At 57.3% G+C, this 23718-nt stretch overlaps 7 protein-coding genes across 7 annotated transcripts; 3 read left to right on the top strand and 4 right to left on the bottom strand.

Moving 5' to 3' along the window:
• Positions 1-440: 440 nt before the first annotated feature.
• On the bottom strand, positions 441-1528 carry B0T15DRAFT_426557 (Molybdopterin biosynthesis MoaE; the record flags this gene model as incomplete). The annotated part of the gene is made up of 3 exons (XM_062865653.1): positions 1402-1528; positions 1245-1265; positions 441-1143 (listed from the first exon to the last, which is right to left on the bottom strand). The coding sequence occupies exon 3, from the start codon at positions 1032-1034 to the stop codon at positions 441-443; it is 594 nt and encodes a 197-aa protein (XP_062726647.1). The 5' UTR covers positions 1035-1143; positions 1245-1265; positions 1402-1528.
• A 159-nt stretch (positions 1529-1687) lies between these two features.
• On the top strand, positions 1688-5400 carry B0T15DRAFT_519714 (uncharacterized protein). The gene is made up of 5 exons (XM_062868448.1): positions 1688-1995; positions 2117-2773; positions 2840-3051; positions 3110-3170; positions 3231-5400. The coding sequence occupies exons 1-5, from the start codon at positions 1848-1850 to the stop codon at positions 5006-5008; spliced, it is 2856 nt and encodes a 951-aa protein (XP_062726646.1). The 5' UTR covers positions 1688-1847; the 3' UTR covers positions 5009-5400.
• B0T15DRAFT_53090 (aspartic peptidase domain-containing protein) lies at positions 5286-7439 on the bottom strand. Its single transcript, XM_062869201.1, has one exon. The coding sequence runs from the start codon at positions 7109-7111 to the stop codon at positions 5564-5566; it is 1548 nt and encodes a 515-aa protein (XP_062726645.1). The 5' UTR covers positions 7112-7439; the 3' UTR covers positions 5286-5563.
• A 2479-nt stretch (positions 7440-9918) lies between these two features.
• Positions 9919-15037, top strand: B0T15DRAFT_408175 (uncharacterized protein). Its single transcript, XM_062865336.1, has 3 exons — positions 9919-10994; positions 11072-12656; positions 12808-15037. The coding sequence occupies exons 1-3, from the start codon at positions 10331-10333 to the stop codon at positions 15017-15019; spliced, it is 4461 nt and encodes a 1486-aa protein (XP_062726644.1). The 5' UTR covers positions 9919-10330; the 3' UTR covers positions 15020-15037.
• Positions 15038-16459: 1422 nt separating this feature from the next.
• On the top strand, positions 16460-16951 carry B0T15DRAFT_489509 (uncharacterized protein; the record flags this gene model as incomplete). Its single annotated transcript, XM_062866605.1, has 3 exons — positions 16460-16579; positions 16637-16659; positions 16747-16951. The coding sequence occupies 3 exons, from the start codon at positions 16460-16462 to the stop codon at positions 16949-16951; spliced, it is 348 nt and encodes a 115-aa protein (XP_062726643.1).
• A 59-nt stretch (positions 16952-17010) lies between these two features.
• On the bottom strand, positions 17011-18057 carry B0T15DRAFT_52988 (uncharacterized protein). Its single transcript, XM_062869137.1, has 2 exons — positions 17664-18057; positions 17011-17575 (listed from the first exon to the last, which is right to left on the bottom strand). Exons 1-2 carry the CDS (start codon positions 17824-17826, stop codon positions 17070-17072), a joined length of 669 nt encoding a protein of 222 aa, XP_062726642.1. The 5' UTR covers positions 17827-18057; the 3' UTR covers positions 17011-17069.
• Positions 18058-19570: 1513 nt separating this feature from the next.
• B0T15DRAFT_426545 (major facilitator superfamily domain-containing protein) lies at positions 19571-21845 on the bottom strand. Its single transcript, XM_062865652.1, has 6 exons — positions 21782-21845; positions 21563-21696; positions 21368-21491; positions 21085-21285; positions 20688-21029; positions 19571-20634 (listed from the first exon to the last, which is right to left on the bottom strand). The coding sequence occupies exons 1-6, from the start codon at positions 21811-21813 to the stop codon at positions 19854-19856; spliced, it is 1614 nt and encodes a 537-aa protein (XP_062726641.1). The 5' UTR covers positions 21814-21845; the 3' UTR covers positions 19571-19853.
• Positions 21846-23718: the final 1873 nt, after the last annotated feature.

The raw sequence follows: 23718 nt of genomic DNA, 5'->3' as shown, positions 1-23718 counted from the left end.
TGTTCTCCATGGCAAATGAATGGAATGTGTCAGCAGTGGTGTTGGGGAGTTGCAAGTTTTGTTTTGAATTTCAGTCGTCTGCCTGCTTAGCCGAGGAAGGCGGTTCTGGTTACCAGTATTGTGACCGCAGTCCTTTTGACATTCAAACCCGGCGCTGGCATGGCGCGGCTGAACAGGCTGACCACAGACGGGTCCATTCTGTTGCCCCGAGCTTTTGCCAGGACCGGCGCTGTTACCAGTGGGATATCTAATGTTGAATGATAGACCTCTCCTGTTCTCCTGTTGGAGTGCCTCCTAAGACACGGTGGTTGTGAACTTCCCGCCGGATGGGAAATCGGCCAGTCCACAAACATCGGAGGCACAAATACCTGCGGCAGATGAGAGTCCTTTCGCTTTCTCCTTTCCGGTGCTGTGCTCGTGTCTTCGACCACTCTCCTTCGTCACCCAACCCTCTCTCCCCTGATCCCATCCCTGTTAGCCCTCCACACCCCCTCCCCAGCCTCGAACTCCTCCCTCTTCCACACCTCCACCCTCGCCTTACACTCCTCCAGTGCATCCTCCCCTGCCCGCCACGCGGCCTGCCGATGAGGCGCCGACACAGCAATCAGGATGCTCTCCTCCCCAATGGGCACCACCCCCAGCCGGTGGATCATGGCTATCCCCTTCAGGCCGTGCTTGGTCTTGATGGTGGAGCAGATATCCATCATGGTGCGCAGTGCCAGAGCGGGGTAGGCCGTGTACTGCAGTTCTTTGACGGGTTTGCCGTCGAAGCTGTCACGAGTTGTTCCTAAAGACAAAATGCAGTGTGAGCTTTTTTTCTTCTCATGTTCTGGCAGAGAGGGTGGAGGAGAGATGACGGGGGAAGGAGACGGGGACATGCCTGCGAACAAGACGATGGCGCCTGCTTGCGGGGAGCGGACACGATCGGTGACGGATTGCAAGTTGAGCGGGGAGCTGGTCAGGCCGACATAGCAGCCGTCCTGGGACAAGGAGGTTTCTTGTTGCGGGTCATTGCTGCTGTCGTGAGTGGACATGGCGGGCGTTGGACAAAAAAAGTGAGATATATAAAACAAACAAACAAACAAACGAACAACTGAAGTTCGCTATCTGCTGGAGCACAGGGCCTCAGCAGGAGCTTACTGTCTAGTGGAAAGAAGGGAGTGAGTAAGTCAAGTTCGACTTGCACAGTGTCGTTTTCAGGGGAGCTCCGTCAATGTGTCTCGACACCTGGGATGAGGCCATACCACTGGAAGTTACGGAAGAGCCTAGCCACACCTGTCAGTTGTGAAGCAGGTGGTGGAAGGTGCAGACGGCAACCGCAGCGAGAGTGAGGCCGCGAGGCATGAAAGTGTGAGAGAGCGCGTGGGTGCGCCCTCGTCGCCGACTAAGCGGATGACCTACTTTTTGGCAGCTGCTTTTCCTTTTTCTCCAGAGTCACAATTCACGGAGAGCTCTTCACAAAATTTGTTCCTTCATTGCGACCCTTATTAAATCAGCATTCGTGACTGCCAGTTGCAGTTGGGTTGTATGCAAAGGAGACACGTGATTCAAGCACCGTTATCGGTGCCATTTTCGCACATTAAAAATATCCACCGATACCGGCAAAACTTCGGAGAATCGCCGGCTCCCCAATTGAACGACCGCTTTCGGCACAGGTGAGCTTGATCTCCTCTTGTTACTGTGGTGTTGCAACCTTCTGCATCTTTCGGCCTCCATGATTGCACCGCAGCTGCTACAATTGTGGCCTGCTGGGCGGCAAGCAGAGGGAAATTGAATCGCATTCCCCCCCAAGTCGCCGTTTTCCCCTTTTCCTTTCAACTTCCAATTCTCTCTTTGCGACCGCCGTCATGTACGAGGACGAGGGAAGGCATCGCTCTCCGTCGCGCGATGGCGGCAGCCTTCGCGACCGCGACCGCAACCGCCATCGCCGCAGTCGCAGCCCGTATACGCGCCGCACCGACGACCGAGATGGCGACTACAGTCGGTCGAGAAAGGGTACTCCCAAACCCAAGCGATGAATCCTGGCGATGGCATTCTCTGACTGAGTGTTCTGCGGTTGCCGGTCGAACTGGAAAATGGCTAACTTTGGGCTGCCTCGCCTCTCCCATGCGCAAAGATTCCCCGGGCCCTCGAAGAAATCTGAACGATGGCGACGGCCACTACGACGACGGCGGCGTCCGTGCTGGCGACTACCCGTCTTGGCGCCACAAGGGCGAAGATCATACAGCTCTGGCCCGTTCCTACAGCGACGCCGACGCCGTCTTCAATGACGTCGGCAGTCGCCGCGCCGGCGGAGGCCGACGATCTATCGGACAAGATAGTCGCGTTCGTGATCATGGGTCTGGCCTACGGACTGTTGCTCCAGTCCTTTCTTACGATGAACCTGCCCCGTTCGAGGAGGCGCCTAGCCATCATCCTCTCCTCGCTGACGCTGACAGCATGGGTTTACCAAGTCTGGAGTCATGCTATCCAGAACGGAATGATTCTCAATCCGCTCACACCGCTGATGATGGCTATGCTTCTCAGCCTCGTTTTCGGAATTCTGGCAGATTGGGGACAGTACTGGCTGATGGGCTGCGGTCTGTTCATCCTCTGGATGCATCTCGCCTGGGCCTACCTTCAGGCGGTTTCTCTGGCCGGGCCGTCGTCTTAGACGGCCTGCCCGAGGATGTCACTGAGCGTGACATCCTCTACGGTCTCGATTATGTCACCAGAGACCGCCATTTCTCGAGCGATAGGGTGAGAGTTGCTCGTGTTCGTTATGACCAGAACGGTGAGCTATCATCATCTTTGCCTCTTTCCCACCAATTCTAATGCTCCCTTGCTGACTTCCGTCCAGGACGTTGCATTGCGTTTGTCGAGTTTCATCGTCGATCGGACGCCGAGCATTTCTATGACCGATACTACCCGGACATCTCCTTCCGTCTTGAACATTCTCGTGGTCGCGATTCCGACTACGTTACTGTTGCAATTAGTTACCCCAGGAGCGACGAGCGGCACTCATCTCGTGACTCGCGTAATAGGGAGGATCACGGCTGGGACTGCATCAAGGTAAGCATGCATGTAGTGCCTGGAGGATGCGGTAAGGTACCTGGTGCTGACGGGCCAGTGTGGTGCAATCAACTACCCCCACCGAGCGGTTTGCTTCAAGTGCAAAGCTGAGCGTCCTGGTAAGCCTGGCCGATGGCTGAAACACGTCAACGCATCTGGCTGACCGCTAGACCAAGCAGAAGAAGACCATGGCCCTGTCCTAACTGGCGAAACGGATGAATGCCCTCAGCAGACGCCGTCCCAGTATGTCGTAGTCCGGGACTTGGAGGGTTCTGTTACCGAAGAAGTCCTCGCCAAGGGCGTCATGAAGCTGTTTGTGGAGAATTCGGAACCGGCGAAGGAGGCTCCCAGCACGGCAAACAAGCTCAAGTCGACAGCGCCGACTAACAGCACAGTTGGACTGGGGGCAAAGCCAGGCTCCCTTCGACGCGTGTTTCTGATGCGCGACCGCAAAACTAATAGTTCGTGGCGATATGGGTTCGCTGAATTCGCTAGTGTCGAGGATGCAAAGGCTGCAGTTGCGAAGTTCCGTGCTTCCACAAAATTCACCATAGCATCCAAACCCGTCGTGATCGCCTTCATCCATACCGGTGTCTTCATTCCCGCTTTTGATACTCCTGAAACTGAGAACCACGAGTTCTCCTTCACCCCGATCTACAATCCCGCTGTACGCGTCAAGTACTGGGATGAACGCGCCTACCCCAGTGTCCACGTCGTATCTACTGAACCGCTCCCCGATGCCGCGAGTTCCCCCGAGAAGGCAGGTGGAAATGACGATGCCAAGTCCGGACCGAGGCCCTCGAAGAAGGCCAAAATCTCCAAGGAGCCCGTTCCCGCCGCCAAGATCGCAATGATGCCACAAATGCAGCTCTGGGCGAAGGCGTCGGCAGAGCTACACGGCGCCAAGCCAGCGGCAGACACGGACGTGTCCCCGACCCAAGCGCCCGACGAAATCAAGCCCGCCGCTGTTCGTGCCGCTTCCCGCGAGGCCGAGGACGCCCAACCGGACGGACCGGTAGCTCCACAGCGAGGCGACCAGTACCTCTCCTACGCCGACTGGGACAGCATGACCTGTCTGGCCTGCGGTTGGGAAGCGCCAAACCAGGCGCAGATTGAGGAGCGCGGCTGGCCTCAAACCCGCGGCGACCTCTTGATCGAGCATGAGGGTCGTGCCCACCAATTCTTTAAGGAAGACGACGCTGCCAAGCAGAAGGCCGCTGCCGCGCTCTCCGCTCTGAGCAGGGAACCCCGGCCCATCGTCCGCCGCATACCGCGCCAGAAGTCGGAGCGTCTGCCCGTGTACAAGTCCTACGCCGACTTCGACCGCCTGCGCTGTCTCCTCTGCAAGCGCGGCTTCAAGGACGCCAGGCTTATCTGGCTGCACGAGCTGCAGAGCGAGCTCCACAAGCGCATGCTGGCTGACCCGCAGAACCGGGCGCGCGCGGCCGAGGAGTTCACGAAGCTCGGGAAGAAGATGCGCGTCGTGGAGCCGGATGCCGATTTCAGGAAGCGCTGGGAGGCGCAGCGCCTGCGGTTCGTGCAGCCGCAGTACCGCGATCGGGCGCTGGAGAGGAGGAAGGTGTTTGGCCAGCCCAGGAAGCCCACGGTGGTTGCTGCTGGTGGTACTGGCGGCAGCGCTACCGTTCCGGAGAAGCGCAAGGAACCTGCCGAGCCTGCAGACAAGGACAAGGACAAGGAGCCGGTCGCGAAGAAGTCCAAGGGCGCCGGCATGCTCGCCAAGATGGGCTGGACGGCCGGGGCCGGGCTGGGTGCTGAAGGCGCGGGAAGGACCGAGACCATCGCCACGGAGGTGTATGCCCCCGGCGTCGGGTTGGGTGCCGAGGGTGGCAAGCTGGGAGACGCCAGCGAGGAGGCGGCGAGGAAAACGCGGGGCGATTTTGCCGGGTTTGTGGAGAAGACGAAGGAGCGGGCCAGAGAACGATTTGAGAGGATGTAGTCCTAAGGAGGTTCTCTTCTGCATCGCGCTGAGATTTGTTTGTATGCGTAGGGTTGCCAGAAGCACTTTCTTCGAGGCCGGCGTTTCGGAGGTAAGAGTGAGGCATATACCCCACAGTTGAAAGGCTGCCTTGTATGTTGATTGCAGGAGCTCTCTCTCTCGTTGCACCACTTGAATTCACTATGTGCTGGGACCGGCGGTTACTCCTCCTGGATCATCAACATGTTTTTTTTCGACAACGTGTGACGATGTGACAAGTTGGGAGTGGGTGACGACTCTTTCCCCTCGCGCTATCCCCAGATTTAAGTCAGGTATCTAACTGGGAATCCCCTACTACTACTACTACTACTACTACTACTACTACTACTACTACTACTACTACTACTACTACTACTACTACTACTACTACTACTACTACTACTAGTAGTAGTAGTAGTAGTAGTAGTAGTAGTAGTAGTATTAACCCCATTTGGCCTCGTAGTGTGTTTGTCTATGGCTCATAGTCTAGCCATACAAAAAAAAGCACCCACACCGGCTTTCGGTTTTTCTTAACTTTTAACAAAACGCCGTGAGCGCAACCCCCAAACCCGCAAATACCCACGTCACCACGGTAACAGCCAACGCCTCGCTCAACATCACCCTGCCACCACCACCCGCTAGATTCTCCCCTCGGCCCCCTCGGCCCCCTCGGCCCGACGACCTAGACGACTCCTCATCCCCGGCCTGGACGGTCGCCGTAGAAGTCGGCGTGAAAGTGGTCTGCTGCGCCACGACGCCCGTGACGCTCGGCAGGCCCGTGGCCTCCTCGCCCGACAGCTCGACAACGGTGGACGTGCTGCTGTTCAGGTTGGCCTGCGCCAGGCCGATCTGGTAGTGCGTCAGGTCGAAGACGGCGTAGGCGCTGCGTAGGAAGGAGTCGCCCAGCAGGGTGAAGTTGACGCCCTTCTCGCCGCCCTTGACCGTGCCGGTGGAGGAGAAGAGGGCGGTCGACTGGATGCCGAAGACGCAGGCCCGCTGGGACGGGAATTCGGGCGGGGCCGGGTAGGCGGCCGGGAGGATGTCGAGGATCAGTTCCCAGACGGGCACAGATATCCGGGCCGTGGAGGGGGAGGGAGAGAAGGTGAAGGTGAGGCGGAGCGACGGCTCGGCCTGCAGGTAGGCGCAGTCGATCAGCGTCATGCGCAGGTCCGCGTCGTAGACCGTGTGGAGGGCGGAGTACAGCGGGGCGGTCATCTCGTCGGGGAGGTAAGAGAGGGTGGTGCCCGAGTCGAGGACGGCGTAGGTCGGGTGGTCCAGGACGCTGGTCGGGACGGACAGGTCGGAGCCGTTGGTAAAGGTCAGCGAGATGCCGGCGTAGTTCACCTCGAAGGAGGAGTAGTTGCCTCCCGCGGGTTTGTACAGCGGGAGGATGGAGAGCGGGCCGATGAATTTGTCCGTGTCGATGCCGCCGAAGAGGATGGTGCCCGAGTCTGCGCGGCGGTCGTTGAGGTAGAGAGAGAAGGCCTTGCAGCCGATCAGGCCCTGGTTGGCCATCTCGTCGATGAGATTGGGGTACTTGGTCGCCGCACGCTCGCTGGCGCTGAAGCCGAGGCCCAGGATGCCGGAGCCCCTGGCCGCCTTCGTGACATAGGCCATCTGCAACGACTTGACCGTGACGCCGCCAATGGTGAAGTCGTCGGATATGTAGTCGCCCGCCGCAGTGCCGCCGTCGAGATAGGTGATCTTGAACCCGTCGCTCTTGACGAGCTTGTCGGTGGAGCTCTTGTCCGGATCGTACGTGTCTGTACAGGTCATGCCGTAGACATGCTGCAAGTCCGGTTCCGTGCAGAGATCGGCGTCGTGGCCGAGCACCCAGGCGTCGCTGCTCCCCGTGTCCAGCAGCATCGTCATGCTCTGGCCCGGCGTCCCAACCTCCACCTGCACATAGTACCCGCCCCCTGAGACGTCGTTTATAAGCTGCTCCGGGTGTGTATCGCGCCGGCCTGCAGAGGGCAGGGAGCCCAAATGGACGCCCGGAAGGCCCCTGGTGACGTTGAACTGGACGACATTCCGCGATGCTGCCCCGGAAGCCACAATGAGGAGCGCGGCAGACTGAAGTTTCATTTCCACCTCGCTGCGATTCGCAGGCTAATCATGACGCCAAGGTCTGCTTCTACTTGACTGGTGAAGCCTCTCCAAGTGCTCCAGCTCCAGCTCCAGCTCCTTCTCCCCTGCGCCAGCGCTTGCAGCGTCCCCGGGCGGCAACTTCAACCAAGACGGCCGATAGGATCGAGCGGTGAGCTGACACCGAGCAAAAAGGACAACTCTTAGAGAGGTGTTCAAGGCATGTCGCGCCGAGTCGGTATGGCAGTGCACGGCGAGCTGCTCTACTGGGACTGCGGAGGCCGTTTCGGACAGGGTGCTGTGGAGTGAAGACTTCGCTTCCATGCTGGGACGGTCTGCGCGTTCACGGCGGACTGGATTCGGATGCCATTTTATGTACTGAGTATTGACGACCCTCTTCCCCCCTTCCTTGGCGGTTTGGCTCGAGCAGCCTTGGGAGTCTTGGGTCCAAGGCTGGGCATGGCCGCTCGGCACCGCCCTGGAGCGAACAGAAATGCAAACCGCCTCCATACTAGCTTGGCGCCCAGACCGATCAGCGCTGTTGGAGGACGCATGATGCTCTGGGCATATCCCAAAGACGCCAATATCTGATGTATGGATGAACATCGAGCTCTGCCTGGCGTCCCTGGCATCCATGGCATCACCGCGTGCCCGTTATGTACTGTAATAGTGTATGCGAGACGTGTCTGCGCTGGCTTGGCCCCAGTTTCAAATCACGAGCCTGCCCATTGTGCCAAGACCGCGCGGCTCCTTGGACGGAGACGGGGGCTGTCTGGGCGAGCCGAACACATCAGATCCTTCTCCGTAACATGGGAATTTTTTCGGTGAGAGGATTGACGCGACAGTCAAGGTGCCACAAAATTCGCAGAACACGCCATCACTCATTTGAGTCTTGGACTGCCGTTGCGGCGATTTGGAACGCCGTTTCAATGCTATAACACCCTAGTGTAGATGATCTGGGGTGGCTGAAGTCTCTTGATGGCACTCGGAGCAGCACAGGTCCGACATTGCGATGCGATGATGATGGTGAGGGGTAGGTCAAATTCTGCTTCACCTTTGAAGCCACTGCAGTCTGCAGTATATACACAGGCATTGCTGCCTCAGGCACAGATCACATAGCATCCTTGAAGACCCCTGTCAAAGCCTGCAGGGGCGCCGCGGGTATTCCCGTCCCACCTCTCAGGCACCGATCCACTGCTGTCCTGGCAGAAGGTCTAACATCAACTTAGGTATCGTCAGTGTGCCGAGACGGTCTGCCCGTTCTCTCTACTAATTCGGCAAGGTACTCAGTCACGCCAATTGCCACTCAGCAGACAGTCTGTTCGCCTTTTTAACTCCGTCGTTCACTCCGCATGCGACGGCTCCTATAACTCTCGGCGGACGTATCGATTGATGAGTCGATTTCACTCGACACGAATGGCGAATTGAGTAGTAGCCGGCAAGCGGATGAACTGTCCTTTCGTAAGTGCCGTTTGCTGGAAGAGCTATTAAGCTGACCATCCAAGCCAAGACAGTTAACTTCCTGCAGGCAGAGCCGTCGTCGCCTATCTGTCGGCGGCGAATAAGCTTTTTCGTCGCCGCTACGCTCAGGGCGGATGAGAACCTTGGAGTAGACCTCTTTGGACTAGAGGCTACAGCGAGACATCAGAGCCTACTCGAGAAGAAATTGGTGAGCTTAGTTAGGTAACATATACGACATCTCTACGGTACTGTACGTTGCGTAAGGACACTGCAGGGAGTTATTACAGGCTCAGTCGGGGATGCTTACCCATCACTTGACCGGCGCTTTCTCTTGTCTTGTCTACAACCAACGACCGAACCGTTCGCGGCTAAGATACCTCGGGGGCTGACCTGGGAAGCAATTTGGTCGTGTCCGGCCACATCCTGCCGCTCTATGGCATCGATGGCCTGGTTGAGCAAGCCGCTCCTCCGACCAGCACTGCCGAGTTCACGGCACCGGGTTCCCAAGGTAAGACCTCGGACTGTGGGATGCTCGGGTCGCCTGCATAAAGACGCTGGTTGCACATAACTGGGCGAGTGGTCTTGTTCTGCACCCTGATGACAGGTATCTTGTTTCTGTAACCGGCAAGATATGCTACGGTTTTGCGTGAAGCTACTCGCGGATACATCATCATACGGATGTGTATGGACGGTGGGCTCTGGCCATCGTCACGACTGCAATCGCCCGGACTGTTGAGCGCCCAAACGAATGCTAGAGATAACCGCTGCATGTGACATGCAAATTCGATGCCCTATGACGACTCGAAGCTGGCCAAACCTGGAAGTTCAAGTTTCCGCCCTGTCCACAACGGTTCTGTGTCCTGAAGCGGGGCCAGATCAGACAACGGACCCTCGAACGAGTCATGAGCTGCAGTGCCGCCAAGACCGACCGTGTGTGGCTTGTCCAAGGGTCCTTATCTGCTCGAGCGATGCCTTGCCTATCGAGAATCGAGAACATTTTGGAATGCCTTCCGCGAAGACAAGGCTCGTGCCTCACCCTAGACTCGGGCTCCTTGGGAGGATACATGTGCGACTTGCCTTTTACGGGGTGAAACCAGATGCGTCGGAGAAGTATCCGTATCATCAGTTGACCACCAGGTAGTTTTATTGTCCCCACTGGTTCGTGCCTTTGCTTTTAAATGGCACGGCCTGGGAAAGTACTGTACCTTAGCGTGCATATATTTGCCTTATTTGGAAATCCGAGCAACATAATACCACAATGTCCGGGCAAGGAGAACCAGACAGACGGAACGATGCAGTTCACTTGAACATTTGGTTCCCGTAATGCAATCCGTACTGCCGTAGTACTCGACAGATCCGGCAAAGTGCTGCCGAACCCGTGGCAGCCCCACATAGTGTTCTTTCGTTGTGGAGGGGCAACCTTGGCGACCCGGTGATTCTCTGCTGGACGCTTCCGTCCTTCCCACCCACCCAGCAACAGCGCCGATCGTTTGGCCGTGTCAGAGACGCCGACCACGCCTAATGCCGAACTGAGCCCCCGCCCCAGGTCCTGCACATCGTGATCATTCTTAGACGCGACCTCGCGTCTAGCTGCAGGAACGAATTCACGGGCCCTTCCGCCGCCTGGGCTGCGACTCGGAAGACTGTCGAGGGGACCTGAAGAGAAATGCGTTTGCTGGCTACCGGAGCGCCGCCGCCGATCCGTGCCTCAGCTCGCCGCCCGTGGAAACTTGGTGCTAGCACGCAGTCCAGCCAAGAATGCATCCCTCAATCGTAAACACGAGCATCATCGACCTGCTCGAGGCCGACCCGCGACCTTCCCTCATTGTTGCCCTCGACCCGCATCTGCCCACCGTCGTCTACACGAATCCCGCCTTTTCGAGCTACGTGACGCTCGTGGACCTCATTACGGCCAGGAGCGAGGAGTGCAGACCGTTATGGGAGTGGATCATCACAGGCGGCTCGACCCCGTCGGGCCTGGACGTGGCCGCAAAGGACGGGCGCTTTGCTCGCTCGTCCTTTGTGTACTCGAAGGTCCTCTGGACGCGATCGGTGGTCCACGAGCAGATGGTTGTGGTAGGCGCAAACGAGCAGATCTCTCCATCGGAACCGCCGCGTAAGGTGCGGCTCGATGTTGCGGAAGCTCAGCACGGCGGCGTCGGCAATGGCTCGCCGCCAAGACGCATCATGCCCGTCGAGACCGACAAGACAACCGCCGTTCCCGAGAACCAGGCCGCTTCCCTTCCTTTGCCGCCTTTGCCGCCTTTGCCACCTTTGCCGGAGGATGACCGCCGCGTCGACCCACCAGCAACCGCCTTGCCGGCAGTTGCGAAGGAGAGGCCGCCCCCTGGGGCAGACGCTGTTGAGTCTCTTGGACAGGCGGAACACGATCCCCGGTGGATAGTGCCCGACATCACACCGGGTAGGAAACCCTCCCCTCTTGGCCGGCCGATAACCTTCCACTATTCCAGAACCAGCTGCTGATCCTGCCAACGTTAGAGCAACGCCCATTTCTCGATGACATCAACAGTGTCGACTGGGCGGCCACCCCGCTCGGTCCCATGCGGTCCTGGCACCCGAAGCTCGATGAGACGGTGAATCAGATTCTTGTCGATAGCCGCCCAATCGCCGTCTATTGGGGCCCATCGTATATCACCATCTACAACGAAGCCTTCAGCAAGCTTGTGGGGTCGAAGCATCCTGCAATGCTCGGCATGCCGGTCCAGGAAGCCTGGGCTGAAGCCGGTCAGCGTCTGAGAGACACCATGCACAGCATCTCCAGCAACCAGATGAGCGCCGTGGAGGACGAGTGGAGGTTCTTTGTTGAGAGAGAGCCGGAAGTAGAGGGCGGTCCTCCTCTGCTCGAGGAAACGTATCTGAAATGGTCCGTGATCCCGATTTGCGAGAACAACAAGTATCTCGGTTTCATGCATCCCGTGGCCGAGACGACAAGCGTGCGGCTGTGGGAGCGCCGCATGAAGATGCTCATCGAACTAGGCGAGGCTCTGGCCACCGCGAGAGACGTGGACAGTTACTGGGAAAGAACGCTTCAAGAGTTCGCTAAAGTCGAGCCGCGTTACGACATCCCCTTGGCTATTCTGTACGTCGTGGAAGACGACCTGGAGGCGGGCGACAGCACCCCCGTGTTGCCCCGTCCGCCGAAAAGATGCCGCCTACAGGGCGCATTGGGCGTCCCCGAGAAGCATCCGATTGCGCCAGCACTGCTCAATCTCCGGACGGGTACGGAGGCGCTATGTTGCTCCTTTAGACAGGCACTAGAAGCCCAGCATCCCACACTGCTACAGACACGCGACGGGACATTGCCACCGTCGCTGCTTGAAGGCTTGCAATGTAGAGGCTTCGAGGGCGATCCTTGCCGAGCGGCCGTGATCTGCCCGATACGGCCGACCAAGGAGGAGGACGTGATGGGTTTCCTGGTCCTCGGCCTCAATCCCAGGCGTCCGTACGACAACGACTACCGGCAATACATATCTCTGCTGAGCCAAAAACTGGCCACTTCTTTAGCCTCGGTTGTCCTGCTCGAGGAGGAGACCCGGCGAGGTCGAAACGCCGCCGAACAGGCTGCCTTCGACCAGGCTATGCTCAAGGAGAAGTTGGAGGTGCAGACAAAAGAAGCAAACGAGTCGATGCAGATGTTTGAAGCGGTAGCCGAGTTTGTCCCGGTCGGCATGTGCTTTGGCGACGCCCACGGCAACATCACGTACGCCAACGACGCCTGGTACAAAATCATGGGCTATCAGGGAACAGGGCCCATCGCGGACTACGGCTTCCTCTCGTGCGTCAAAGAGGAGGACCGGCCGGTTATGATAGCCGAATACGAGAAGCTCAATACGATCCGCAACGTCGAGTTTGAGTTTCGCGTGAAGCGACAGGCCAATGCTGCCAATCCGGCTCTGACGCCGCCATTGACCCGCACGTCGCCAAGCTTCGAGAAGGCCGGGCTTGAATTGGTCTCGCCTGAGGATCTGAAGGAGCGCCACGTGCTCGCAAGTGCGAGGGCGGAGCTTGGGGCGGACGGCGGTGTCATCCGGGTCTTGACTTGTTTGACAGACGTAACGGCGCAGTATGTACTATTCCTACTGTCCTCCTCCCCTATTGATTTCCCCCCCTCGCCCCTCCTCCCCGCGGGAGCCTCGCGCTTCTACTAAGGCGGGCACTTTACCCCTGAACCTAAGCAGAAAATCACTGACATAGTTTGGTTTCGAAAATCAAAGCAAACGGGCCGCGGAAGAGGCCGTGCGCCGCGCCCAGCAGGCCGAAAACCTAAAACGGATGGCCGAGTTCGCCACGGTCGGCATGTACGACATGGACCTCGACGGGCGGCTACTCGGTGCCAACAACGTCTTTTTCGAGCTGTGCGGGCTGCAGAAGGTCGATCCGGCCGAAACCGACATCAGACCATGGAAAATCTGTGTCCGCGACGAGGATTACTCCCTGCTCACGGAAAAGGTTACCAGAATGGTGGTGGAGGACAAGGTGCAGAATGTCGAGGTCCGGCTCAACACCACCTGGACAGCCGACGACGGCACGGGCCATAAGGTCGTCATGCCGCGGTGGGTGCAGGCGACATTGATGCCCGTCAGGACGACGGAGGGCGTCATACAAAGCTTCACGGGCTGCCTGAGCGACGTTTCGCTGCAGAAATGGCAGCTGGAGTCAGAGAAGGAACGAAAAGAGGAAGCAATCGAGTCCAAACGGCAGCAGGAGAACTTCATCGATATGACGTCGCACGAGATGCGGAACCCCCTGAGTGCGATTATCCATTGCGCAGATGCGATTACGGCCACGCTGTCTCGAGTTCAGGAACTCCTCGGAAACGTCTTCGACCGGAAGCCCGCCGGGGCAGCGGAAAACGACGACGTTACGGAGCCCGGCAAGGATGAAGCGTCGACGATCAGTATGAGCAACGACTGGCTAGCCGAAACACGCGAGTTCGTCGAGAACAGCATCGACAACGCCGAGACCATTGTCAGCTGTGCACAACACCAGAAGCGGATCGTGGACGATATTCTCACCATGTCGAAGCTGGACTCGAGCCTCCTGTCGATCACGCGGGTCACGGTAGACCCGATCCAGATGGTCCAGGAGGCGCTCAAGATGTTCGAGGTTGAAGCTCGGCGGGTCGATATCAACCTGAGCATGATTGTCGACCGCTCCTACCGCGAGCTCGGCATCAAGTTCCTCGACTTTGACCCGTCGCGGCTGAAGCAGGTGCTCATCAATCTGCTCACCAATGCGCTCAAGTTCACCAAGACGGGCCCGACCAGGAACGTCACGGTGGCCATCAGCGCGAGTCTCTCCCCACCGACAGAGGCCACCAGCAAAGTCCAATTCATCCCGCGGTCAGAGGAGTCTCTCGAGGATGCGCACGAGCAGCCGGTTCATGCCAACCACGCCAACCCCGTCTTCCTGGTGTTTGAGGTCGAGGACACGGGCGAGGGCCTGACGGAGGAAGAGAAGAAGAGCCTTTTCCAGCGCTTCGTGCAGGCGTCCAGCCGCACCCATGTCAAGTACGGCGGCTCTGGCCTGGGCCTGTTCATCAGCCGCCGCCTGACCGAGCTGCAGAACGGCTCCATCGGTGTGGCCAGCCAGCCTGGCGTTGGCAGCACGTTCGCCTTCTACATCGAGGCCTACCGGCCGACCGAGGCCGCCTTCCGCGAGGCAGAGGCCGGCGCGGCTGGCGCCCAGTTAGCCCTATCCGCGGTGCGAACTAGCCCCAGCGTGAGCAGAAGGGGAAGCAACAAGCGCGTCGTGAGCAGCAGCACATTCACTAGCGAGTCCACCGCTGCGAGCCTGGGAAGGACAGACTCGGGATTTAGCCCTACAACAACGGCTGCCATAACGCCCAGCAGCGAAATAAGCATAAGCCCTCTGCTGATGCCGCCCGCCCCGCAGATCAACGGCATCCTCGTCGTCGAGGACAACCTCATCAATCAGCAGATTACGCGCCGCGGGCTCCTCAACATGGGCTTCCGAGTTGACGTGGCCAACCACGGCATCGAATGCCTCGAGAAGCTCCGCCAAACAGATCGCTATATCCCTCCGGCCCCGGCCCCGTTCCCGTCCTCGAGCTCTTCCCTACCCAAGGGCGGCGGCAGCGCCGCATCCAGCAGCGGCTCTACGACCCAGCCTTTCCCGCTCTCCATGATCCTGATGGACATAGAGATGCCCGTCCAGGACGGGCTGACCTGCACGCGAAACATCCGTCAGCTGGAGCGCGCGGGCAAGATCGTGGGCGGGCGAATTCCCATCATCGCGGTCAGTGCCAACGCGAGGATGGAGCAGATCGGCGAGGCCAGAGACGCCGGCTGCGACGACGTGCTGGTGAAGCCGTACCGCATGCCGGAGCTGCTTGACAAGATGAGGATTGTCATGGCGCGCGTTGCTGCTGCTGCTACCGCCGCCGCCGCCGCCAGCGATCGATGATTTTGGGCGCGGGGGAGGGGGGGGGGGGGGGTGGAGACGGCTGTGCTCTTGCTCCTGCGGAGAGGGGAATGACCAGGAGGCCGAGCCAGAGGTCAACTACCGGGATGTAGGGTTTCGAAGGAAAGCTCGGTTCTTACACAAGGGAATACAATGCAAAGGTCCCCTATCAGGGGTTCAGAGGCTGGGGGGGGGGGGGGGGGGGGGGAGCAGCGAGGAGGGATGGTACTAGAACAGGGTTACAGCCCGCCACCCTCACTTGGGGAGATATGTGACGATCATGGTCCGGCTTGCATCTTTCTCTGCATCGGGCGGTGTTGGGGAATGGCAATGGGGGGGGGAGAGCAGGCTTAACGCATTTTGCATTCGGGAAGGTGTTGGGTAGCGTTCTATGGCATGGCACTTTGCATTTACTTGTCCTTGTTCTGTGGATGTATACGGATCGCGGATACCCTTTGCATTTCATTTTGCTCGGGAATTCAATGCATTTCGAGTGAACACAGGGTCCCTTCCTCAAGACTCCGAGCACCCTATGTGGGCGTTGTGCCGCCTCAACCCGCCGTATCGCTGCGTCCTTACCTGCCTAGTAAAAGCAACGCTCTCCCCCTTCACACCAACCTGTGAATTTGACGGGAGAATCGCGGATGCCTGATCAGCGGTTCGGCCCGAGTACCGTTTCAGCTATAGGTAGTATCAACTTCTATAGCATGCCATTCCGCTCTGCAGTGTAACTCGGACATGCCCGGCACCGACGGCACGGGGTTGTAGAGGGGGAATGCCGGTCGTCATGGTGGGTGACAGTTATGAATGCGTCGACTGACTAGGTAGTTGCTTCTCATCATTTGTGCTACGGTTTCTATTGCTGTGGTGTTTGATTGATACCCCTACTATGAGGGAAGGAGACATGCTGGAGATGCCTTGTTTCGGGCCTGCGTACCAGTGTTTAGCTTGGGGCGGCGACTATACCCCAACTATGGAGTTGTGCTGCTAGTAGGATTTCTTATCGGCATGGTATGCCTTAGGCAGTGTAACATCTTCCGGACGCCTAGGTACGTTGCGGGAGCTCGGGGATGGCTTCGGCTGGTTTGGGTTCGCTCCGTGTGCGAACTGCGGTGAGGAAAGGGAGTACCCGTTGCCTTGATGGTTTGGGAAGGGTATCGAGTACTGGACGGTGGTCCGGTTGGCCGTGTGCACCGCAGGAGCTCGACACCCGGAAGGCGCAGGTGGCAGCATGGATGCACATATAACTCCATGGGTGGAACGCACCTGCCATAAGCCCGCGTTCAATCTGTCCACTCCATTGTTCTCTGCTTCTTGACCTGCTACTAGTGATCTCTCTTCTCAAAACCCATCGTTGTGGTACGGGCAAAAAAGAAGAAGAAAAAGGCTCCCGCAAAAAGACCGCACACTGAGAAAACCAACTGCGGACAACATTTCTTCGAAATGTCTACCGAAACGTCTCCTAGCTCTGTTCACCGCAGGACCCTGTTCAAGGTCCCAGATCGGGACAATCAGCAGAAGCTTATTGAGGCGTACCGCGTGTTGATGAAGGACCAGGTCAAGGTTCGTCGTCCTCTTTCTCTCCCCAAGAACTCGAGGCTAACGATGTCCTCCTTCCAGGACGGAAAACCTTATATCCTCCGGTACGCTCCGCTCACCTGCTATTCGCCGTTGTGTCCAGCAGAGCGACTCTCCCTGGGACCAATATGTGAAGCTGATGACCAAGATAGCTCCGTGACCGGAATAGCCAAAGATGACCCGCGCTCCAGGAACTACACAGTCATCTCAGACATGTGGTTCGCCAACCTCGACGACATGAAGTACTACGACACCGAGTGCCCGGCGCACGCGGCGCTGAAGACTGCAATAAAGGAGTATCTTGCAGAGCCGCCGCTAGTCATTTGCACGGATGGACCTTCTGGACTTGTGGGCTAAGCGGGACTAGAGGCATGCCCTGTTGCGTTGAGAGAAACGACGAGTTTCCAGGTACTTGACTTAGCATACATACAAGTGCAAATCACAATGACCCGTCAGCCTGAGGACTTACCAAAACCTAACCTGCGTTGACTATTGCCCTGCCTTCAGCCCTGGCTTTCAGTCCCTCGGCCCACGCATCGAACCCCCGTTGAACCTGCTTGCCAACAGCCAGCTTGACAACAGGCGCCAGCGCCCCGTAAAAGGTCTCCCAGCAACGATACTCCGTCTCCGGGCCGCCCTCGCCGCTACCGGGGACCTCGACAAACTCCTGCACCCGCTCCGACCGGAGCATCCAGCCGGGCATGAGCAGACTGGCACGCTGTTTCCAGGCGATGCGCCATCCCTTGCGCGGACCTCCAGCTCCAGAGCTTTCCTCGTCAATGGGCTCCAGCACGCTCACGTCCAATGCGACTGCCTGGCCTGTGCTGCCATCGGCATCGTCTAGGTTCATGTGCACATCAAATGTGAAGTGAGTGCCCAGCCGTAGCTGGTTATTACTACTGCCTTCCGTCTCTGAGTCCGAGGCGGCTTCAGGTTGGGAGTCGATGGTGCATTTCCTGCAGAAGCGGTTCCAGGTGGGATCTATTTCGTTCCACAAGCCCAGTCAGTTCAGCCCGAGACAGGTTCTCAAGATGTTAGAATGAAAGGAAAGGAGCGGAATGGGCCGCACACTCTGCTGCTGTGATCAGGACGTCGAGACAAGCTCTTGGCGTGGCGCCGATGCGGGTCGAGCAGGAGATGGTGAACGCTCCACCCGGGCCGTAAGTGGGGGTTGGCTCCGGGTCGACCAACGCGGCGCGGCCGGGGGCTTCGGTCGGCGACGGAGTCACCATGGCGGCGTGTTCGAGATGCGGGGCTCAGTAAAGCCCTTTTCCCTGACGCAATAGTGGTAAATCTACACTGCTTATTGTATAAATTGCGGGCTTCACTGAGCCGGCTCTTTGATGATGCACAGTAATTGCACAGAGCTCGTTGTTGCACAGCGCCTGGCGGCAGTTCGGAGGTGGGGGAATTACCTTACTTACCGGGCAGTGGGGCGCGGAAGCTGCTGTCCACACTCCACAGCACCGCCCGCGCATCCGATAGCTACTAGTAGTAAGGTGACCTGCAAGTTTGTATTTTACCATAACAGAAGTTTTACTTTCTTAGGGCATTCGTTTGCTCACATTCTGCACTGCCGTGGCAAGAAGATCCGGAAATGACGATAGTAGTCTGGCCAAGGCAAGAGCTCAGCCAGTCATGTTCTCTCCAAAAGGTGCAGTCAAAAGGGGACGGAATGGCGGAGGGCGGTGTTTCTCCGCTTCGGCATTACGCGGCCTTCGTCTTCTCCCGAAACACCCGTGAACTGTGTGCCCTTGTGTGACCCGGCCTGTCACACCAAACAGTTGTCTGTGGCACGAAAGCACTTGTTTGCGAGGCGGGCAAGGTTCGAGTCAGGGCAGATGGTTGTGGCGTCCAACCAGCGCCGCGATAGGCAGTGGCGTCCAACGAGAGTCGTCCCTTTTCGCTTCTTGGCTATCAAGGGAGAGAGCGGAGGAGCGCAAACACGGACCATGCATTCATTGCGCAGGTCGATCGCAACATCGGCGATGGGGAATTATGACTGCTTACTACTCTATAAGACGGCGTCCTACAGATAGAACCCATCATCCTGAATCGGATGGACAGCAAGCCAACTCACAGGACCCGCAGCCATGACACTCTTGCAGCAGACTCCACGGACGGCGAGAGAGCAATACGAAGCCGATGGCAACGATGCAGGTGCGATGGCAGGCAACAATAGCCAGGCAGCCACCGGCAAGTAACCAACCAAGATACACAAATCCTACGAGACAAATAGCTATTGACCATATCCCCCAGACACCGATGCCCTAAACATGTTGCTATCTCCCGAGCCCTCCTTACTCTCAGAGACCAACAAAAGTGCGGAAGGCGGTCTCCAAACCCCGGAGCCGCAAGCACGCAAACGATGCGGTGAGTCCAAGTCCAATCTGCACCGTCAGAAGCACCGCGGTGGTGGTGTAGGTTTCATGCCTAAACTGATACCTGTTTGTTCTCAGAGATTTGGCCAATGACGTACAGGTCGGCGGATGGCCGGCTCAAGATGCTTTGGTGCCTCCAGGTAGACGGCAAGTCGTTTTACCAGTACTTGCCGCCCAACATCGAGGAGCTCTCGCGGTACTATCAGGTCGTGTATTTTCAGGAATCAGCATAGTATCTATCCATATATGAAGATTCGGAAATGCCACTCGCTCCGGGATACCAAACGAGAGACCAACGCCTACGTTCAGGCCAATATAGATCCACGCTATGAAGCAATAAACAATCTTCATACATTGACAAAGTCCAAGATCCTGTGCAGCCCAATTTACAAGACGGAAACAACTGGCGTTTGTCTCAGATCTGGCCAGCCGTTGCTGGAAGACTCACGAAATAAGGTGTGCTTAAACGGCCGCAACCATGCAATCCATCGGCCGTCCCCTGGAAGCCTGTACAGCCGATAGATGGTGGCCTTCATTCGTCCTGAGACCATGGCCTAACGAAAAGTACGTGGCTTTTGCACCTATGGCAAGAGATGACATTGATCTAGCTGCAGATATCCTATAACACAAAAACGTCGCAGATCATGGTGCACGAAGGGCAGCAGAGATATCCCAACAAGACGATAACTACCAAGAGGCCCAATGAGAAAATGAACTAGAACCACAGGAGCAGGCCAGAGCCCAATCAATTCAGATGGAATTCCCGGGCCAGTTGCGGATCACCGATCCATCGGTGACTGATGTCAGGAGCAGCCTCCTGATTGAGTGACCAATACCATGCCTGACGAAGGACACACAGCATCCGCGAAGCATTGCCTCTACCGAACCAAAGACCGAGTGCTGCTGACGCTTGACAGCTCCAAGTCCCCTCTTGCCCCTGACCGGTCCCCTTCTTTCAGTTGTAGCATGACGTCGACAGGGTTGCTGGCTCTGGATCTGTAAGTCCCGAGACTGCTAAATAAAGCAACAACGGCGACAATGACCATGATAAACACCTGGTCCGTGAAGGCGTCCAGATATACCCCAATAACTTCCAGGCGAGCCGCATCGGGAAGACTCAGCACAGTCAACAGGTTTCGATGGATCTGGTCCAGCCCCTGTTGTCCGAGTTGGGATCCCGCCCCAGGGCCTAGCGATGTCTGCAGCTCCTCGTTGAACACAATGGTACAGACGGCAAGACCAAGCGCTCCGCCAAAAACTCGGGCGTGTGCAACTGCGCCTTGGGCGGCTGCGAGGTCGTCGGAATGGGCTTCGATGGCGGCCATCATGGTGCATGCGGCGAACGACAGCCCGACTCCGAGTCCGTAGATGGCGGTGAAAACCAACAGAAGATCGAGCTCCAGTCCAAGGCTCGTTGAGAACCCGAACAACAAAGCTAAGCCCAAGACCTGCAACGTGCTCCCGGCCACTAGCGTCTGGCTGGTCAGATTAGCCTGTTTCGAGACAGCACCTCCCAGAAAAGAGCCAAAGGCACACGCGCCGAGCATTGGAAGAAGATGCACACCGGCCCAGAGCGCGTTGTCGCCGTGGATGATCTGTAGACGCTCGGGGATCTTGATGATAAGAGAGATATATGAAAATCCGCCCAGGAGAGTGGCGCTGTAGAACGTTAGCGAGCGAGCGAAGTCAGCAATCGGGAGGGGTGACTGTACAGGAGACATAGGGCGTAAGCACGGTTTCTAAGAAGATGCATCGGGAAGATAGGCTGGATCTGCTGAGCGAACAGATGGGAGAGGCAGTACTCCCACACGCCGAGGAGGACCCAACACGTCCCTGACATGACGAGTGACCACACGATGACGGGACTGGACCAGCTCCACACAAAAGAACCGGCCTCCTGCATGGCAAAGACGAGGAGAACCGATGCCGCAGCGAGCATGGCGTTGCCGAGGAAATCAATCTTGGAGACAGTGGCCGTTGTGCTGTGCCTGTTGCGCCGGTCTTCTGGCCAAAGCGCATAGATGCCCAACACGGCCAGAACGCCGAATGGGATGCTTTACGCACACATTAGCTCTGGTGACTTTGGTGTATAGGAGGGGAGAAACAGACTTGAACCAGAAGATGCCCCTCCAGTTCCATTCCGATATGACACCTCCAAGCAGCGGGCCCAGTACGAAAGATATCGAAAGGGTGATGCCAACGAGACCGCCCGCAACTTCTGGTCGACTGGGTCCTTGCTCGAGAAGACATACTTGCGCCAGACTGTAGAGCCCCGAGCCGCCCAATCCTTGAACTGCACGGCCAGCAATGCTGAGGTAACGGGCAGAGTCCGTCAGCAAACTCCGGCCCGGGGTCGACTTGCACCGATTCGAAGGAGGGAGGAAAGACATACAGCTTGCCCATATGCCGAGCAATACCGCACCACACGGAGCCCAGCGTAAACAGCAGCCATGAAACAGCCAGGATGTTCTTCCGGCCATAGATATCGCTCAGCTTGGAAAAGCCAACGACGAAGCCTGCCGTCGCATCATCCAAAGTTCAGCATGGGCCCCGGCCGAAGAGGACGTTATCGTTCAACTTCACTCACTCATGTACGCCAAGAGATAGCTCAGAACAGTCCAGGGGGTGTCCTGGTAGTTCTCGAACTCGACCGACACGGATATGAGAGCGGTCGAGACGATGGAGGTGTCGAGGCAGGAGAACATTAGCCCGCCGCAGATGCTGTTGCCCTCGCCTCGCATGTTAGAGACACAAAACAGACGGTGATTGACCAGAGAGTGGAAGTGATGCGAGGCTTGGATCGTACATGATTGTCAAGATGATCTGCCGCAGAACCATTCTCGCCGCAGGAGCGGGTTGCTCTTCCTTCCTCTGCGGCTGCGGCTCACTGCCACTCAGGGACCCGTTCCGAATGTCGTCGTCCGTCATCTCCGATAGCGAAGGATTGGGATAGGGAAGCGTCATATTGGAAACTTCCTACCCCAAGATAGGAGGTGACTTTGCTTGAGGATTCTTGCTCTGGCTCTTCTCAACCTGCCGTTGACGTCCGGGGAGCAGGAAATAGTGGGTTTGGCTGCGTTGCCCTTTCTGCCCTCCACTATTTAGTGGCTGAGCTCTTTGTCTGTTACTCCGGATAGATTTGTGGAAGAATAAGGTTCAAGCTGCCGCAGAGGAGAAGTCGAGTTCGGCACCGGTTGGAAAGAGCTAGTGGAAGTGTTGAGGTAGTCGAGTCGTACTTGCCCCTGGAGGCCCGGATCGCCGTAACTGAGTGAGTCTGTTGGAAAGTGCGACCCAGTCCCAAGACGGCTGCAAAAACTGTCGTCTTCCTGCTAAGTCTCTTCAGTGGGTAGATGATCAATGACACTAACATCCGAGACGAAGGCGGCCTCGACGTACTCATACAAAAGATATCAGGTTGAGTGAGCACGAGACCGGGGATGGGTTTTGCATTTGTATGTAAGTATGCACACACAACTCCTCCGTGGCAGAAGTAAATCAATGATCAGACAAAAGGCAAATGCCGTTCCAATTTAACGGCCGCGAAGCCTCGACACGGATCTGAGTTTGAATGGACGGAAGCACCAGATATGTCGCGGTCAGTATTACCTCTCCATCCCCAACAGCCTTCCGCCCTCAAGCCGTTCGCTTGGAAACAGACGGCTGAAACATCGGCCAGCAATGTCTCTCCCTCGGATATTGTCTAAAGAGCTTGCCTTGAGAGCCGTCTTGGATTCTGCATGTTTCCTGGAGAGAGTGATACGGGTGATACCGTGAGTGATGACGGGTGTTGTTGTTGCACCGTGTAACCATCGACCACGAAGGGGGCTGGATTCGGGTCAGCTAATGCGCGGAGAACTCTGTGTGTACGGGGAATGGAATCACTCAAGCTACTCTCAACAAGCGGCAAGCAAGGAATGCTCCCGTCCGCAACATTGTTTGTCCGCCAATTTGACAAAGCTGCAATTCTGAGCACCCCACGTCGTCGGCCCTGGCGAACCTTCTGTAGGTTATCACCAGTCATCGGAAGGGAAACCGCAGCAAAGCAAGACTGACTTGTTGCATGGGCAAGTCTCAGTCCCAGAAGACGTTGAGATGCTCAAGGAAAGTGATGATCTGAGTCAGTTCAGGATGCACGACACGGTTCCACAATAGCCCCGGGTGGCACACATGCCGGGTGCCCGCAGTGCCCGGCACCTATTGTGACGCCGGGGAACGGCAAGTGCTATATCCAGGCGCCGTTGGGGCCATGCACTTCTTAGATTGGCGGCGGCGATCTGCGAGGGCAGCAGGATCTGATGTCGTGCTATGGAACTACACAGCCCATGTCAGGTCCATCGTCTATCGGCCGGAGGCAGTGGACTCGAGATGGACTACCGTGCTGTGACTGCTTACATGACTGCTCTGGGGATTTTACAAGTCTTCCGGGCTCATTGAGTTACGTCGAAACACACAGGGTATCTATATACTGTTTGCTTTTCACGTACCTCCCCGCCTCGAGCCGAATTAATCTCAAAGTACAGCTCCATGTGCCTCTGTGGATGGGAGAAGAGCATGTGCATGAGCATGAGCATGAGCAATACCCGTCGTGACAAACCCTCGGAGTCTCAGACGGCTCTCGCAGTTAGCGTTACATTGGTGAACTATTGACGTTGTTCAGCAGCGTTTCCCAATGTACGGCCATGGCAAGCAGCAGGTCGGGTGCGACAGTAAGAGGGCCAATCAAAGACTAAGGAAGAAACGGGC

This window comes from Chaetomium strumarium, assembly GCF_033439665.1.
Source record: "Chaetomium strumarium strain CBS 333.67 chromosome Unknown B0T15scaffold_1, whole genome shotgun sequence".
Lineage (NCBI taxonomy): Eukaryota > Fungi > Ascomycota > Sordariomycetes > Sordariales > Chaetomiaceae > Chaetomium > Chaetomium strumarium.
This window is presented reverse-complemented; position numbering and strand designations above follow the sequence as displayed.

Excerpts from the sequence above, each read along its gene's own strand:
- B0T15DRAFT_519714 (XM_062868448.1), top strand. The coding sequence starts at position 1,848 with ATGTACGAGGACGAGGGAAGGCATCGCTCTCCGTCGCGCGATGGCGGC. Across the intron at positions 1,996-2,116 it reads CTACAGTCGGTCGAGAAAGG|ATTCCCCGGGCCCTCGAAGA; the intron begins GTACTCCCAAAC and ends CCATGCGCAAAG. Across the intron at positions 3,052-3,109 it reads ACGGCTGGGACTGCATCAAG|TGTGGTGCAATCAACTACCC; the intron begins GTAAGCATGCAT and ends CTGACGGGCCAG.
- B0T15DRAFT_53090 (XM_062869201.1), bottom strand. The coding sequence starts at position 7,111 with ATGAAACTTCAGTCTGCCGCGCTCCTCATTGTGGCTTCCGGGGCAGCA.
- B0T15DRAFT_408175 (XM_062865336.1), top strand. The coding sequence starts at position 10,331 with ATGCATCCCTCAATCGTAAACACGAGCATCATCGACCTGCTCGAGGCC. Across the intron at positions 10,995-11,071 it reads AGTGCCCGACATCACACCGG|AGCAACGCCCATTTCTCGAT; the intron begins GTAGGAAACCCT and ends TGCCAACGTTAG. Across the intron at positions 12,657-12,807 it reads TTGACAGACGTAACGGCGCA|CAAACGGGCCGCGGAAGAGG; the intron begins GTATGTACTATT and ends CGAAAATCAAAG.
- B0T15DRAFT_52988 (XM_062869137.1), bottom strand. The coding sequence starts at position 17,826 with ATGGTGACTCCGTCGCCGACCGAAGCCCCCGGCCGCGCCGCGTTGGTC. Across the intron at positions 17,576-17,663 it reads CCTGATCACAGCAGCAGAGT|ATCCCACCTGGAACCGCTTC; the intron begins GTGCGGCCCATT and ends GGAACGAAATAG.
- B0T15DRAFT_426545 (XM_062865652.1), bottom strand. The coding sequence starts at position 21,813 with ATGGTTCTGCGGCAGATCATCTTGACAATCAT. Across the intron at positions 21,697-21,781 it reads CAGATCATCTTGACAATCAT|CATCTGCGGCGGGCTAATGT; the intron begins GTACGATCCAAG and ends CGAGGGCAACAG. Across the intron at positions 21,286-21,367 it reads GCTCGGCATATGGGCAAGCT|CATTGCTGGCCGTGCAGTTC; the intron begins GTATGTCTTTCC and ends CCGTTACCTCAG.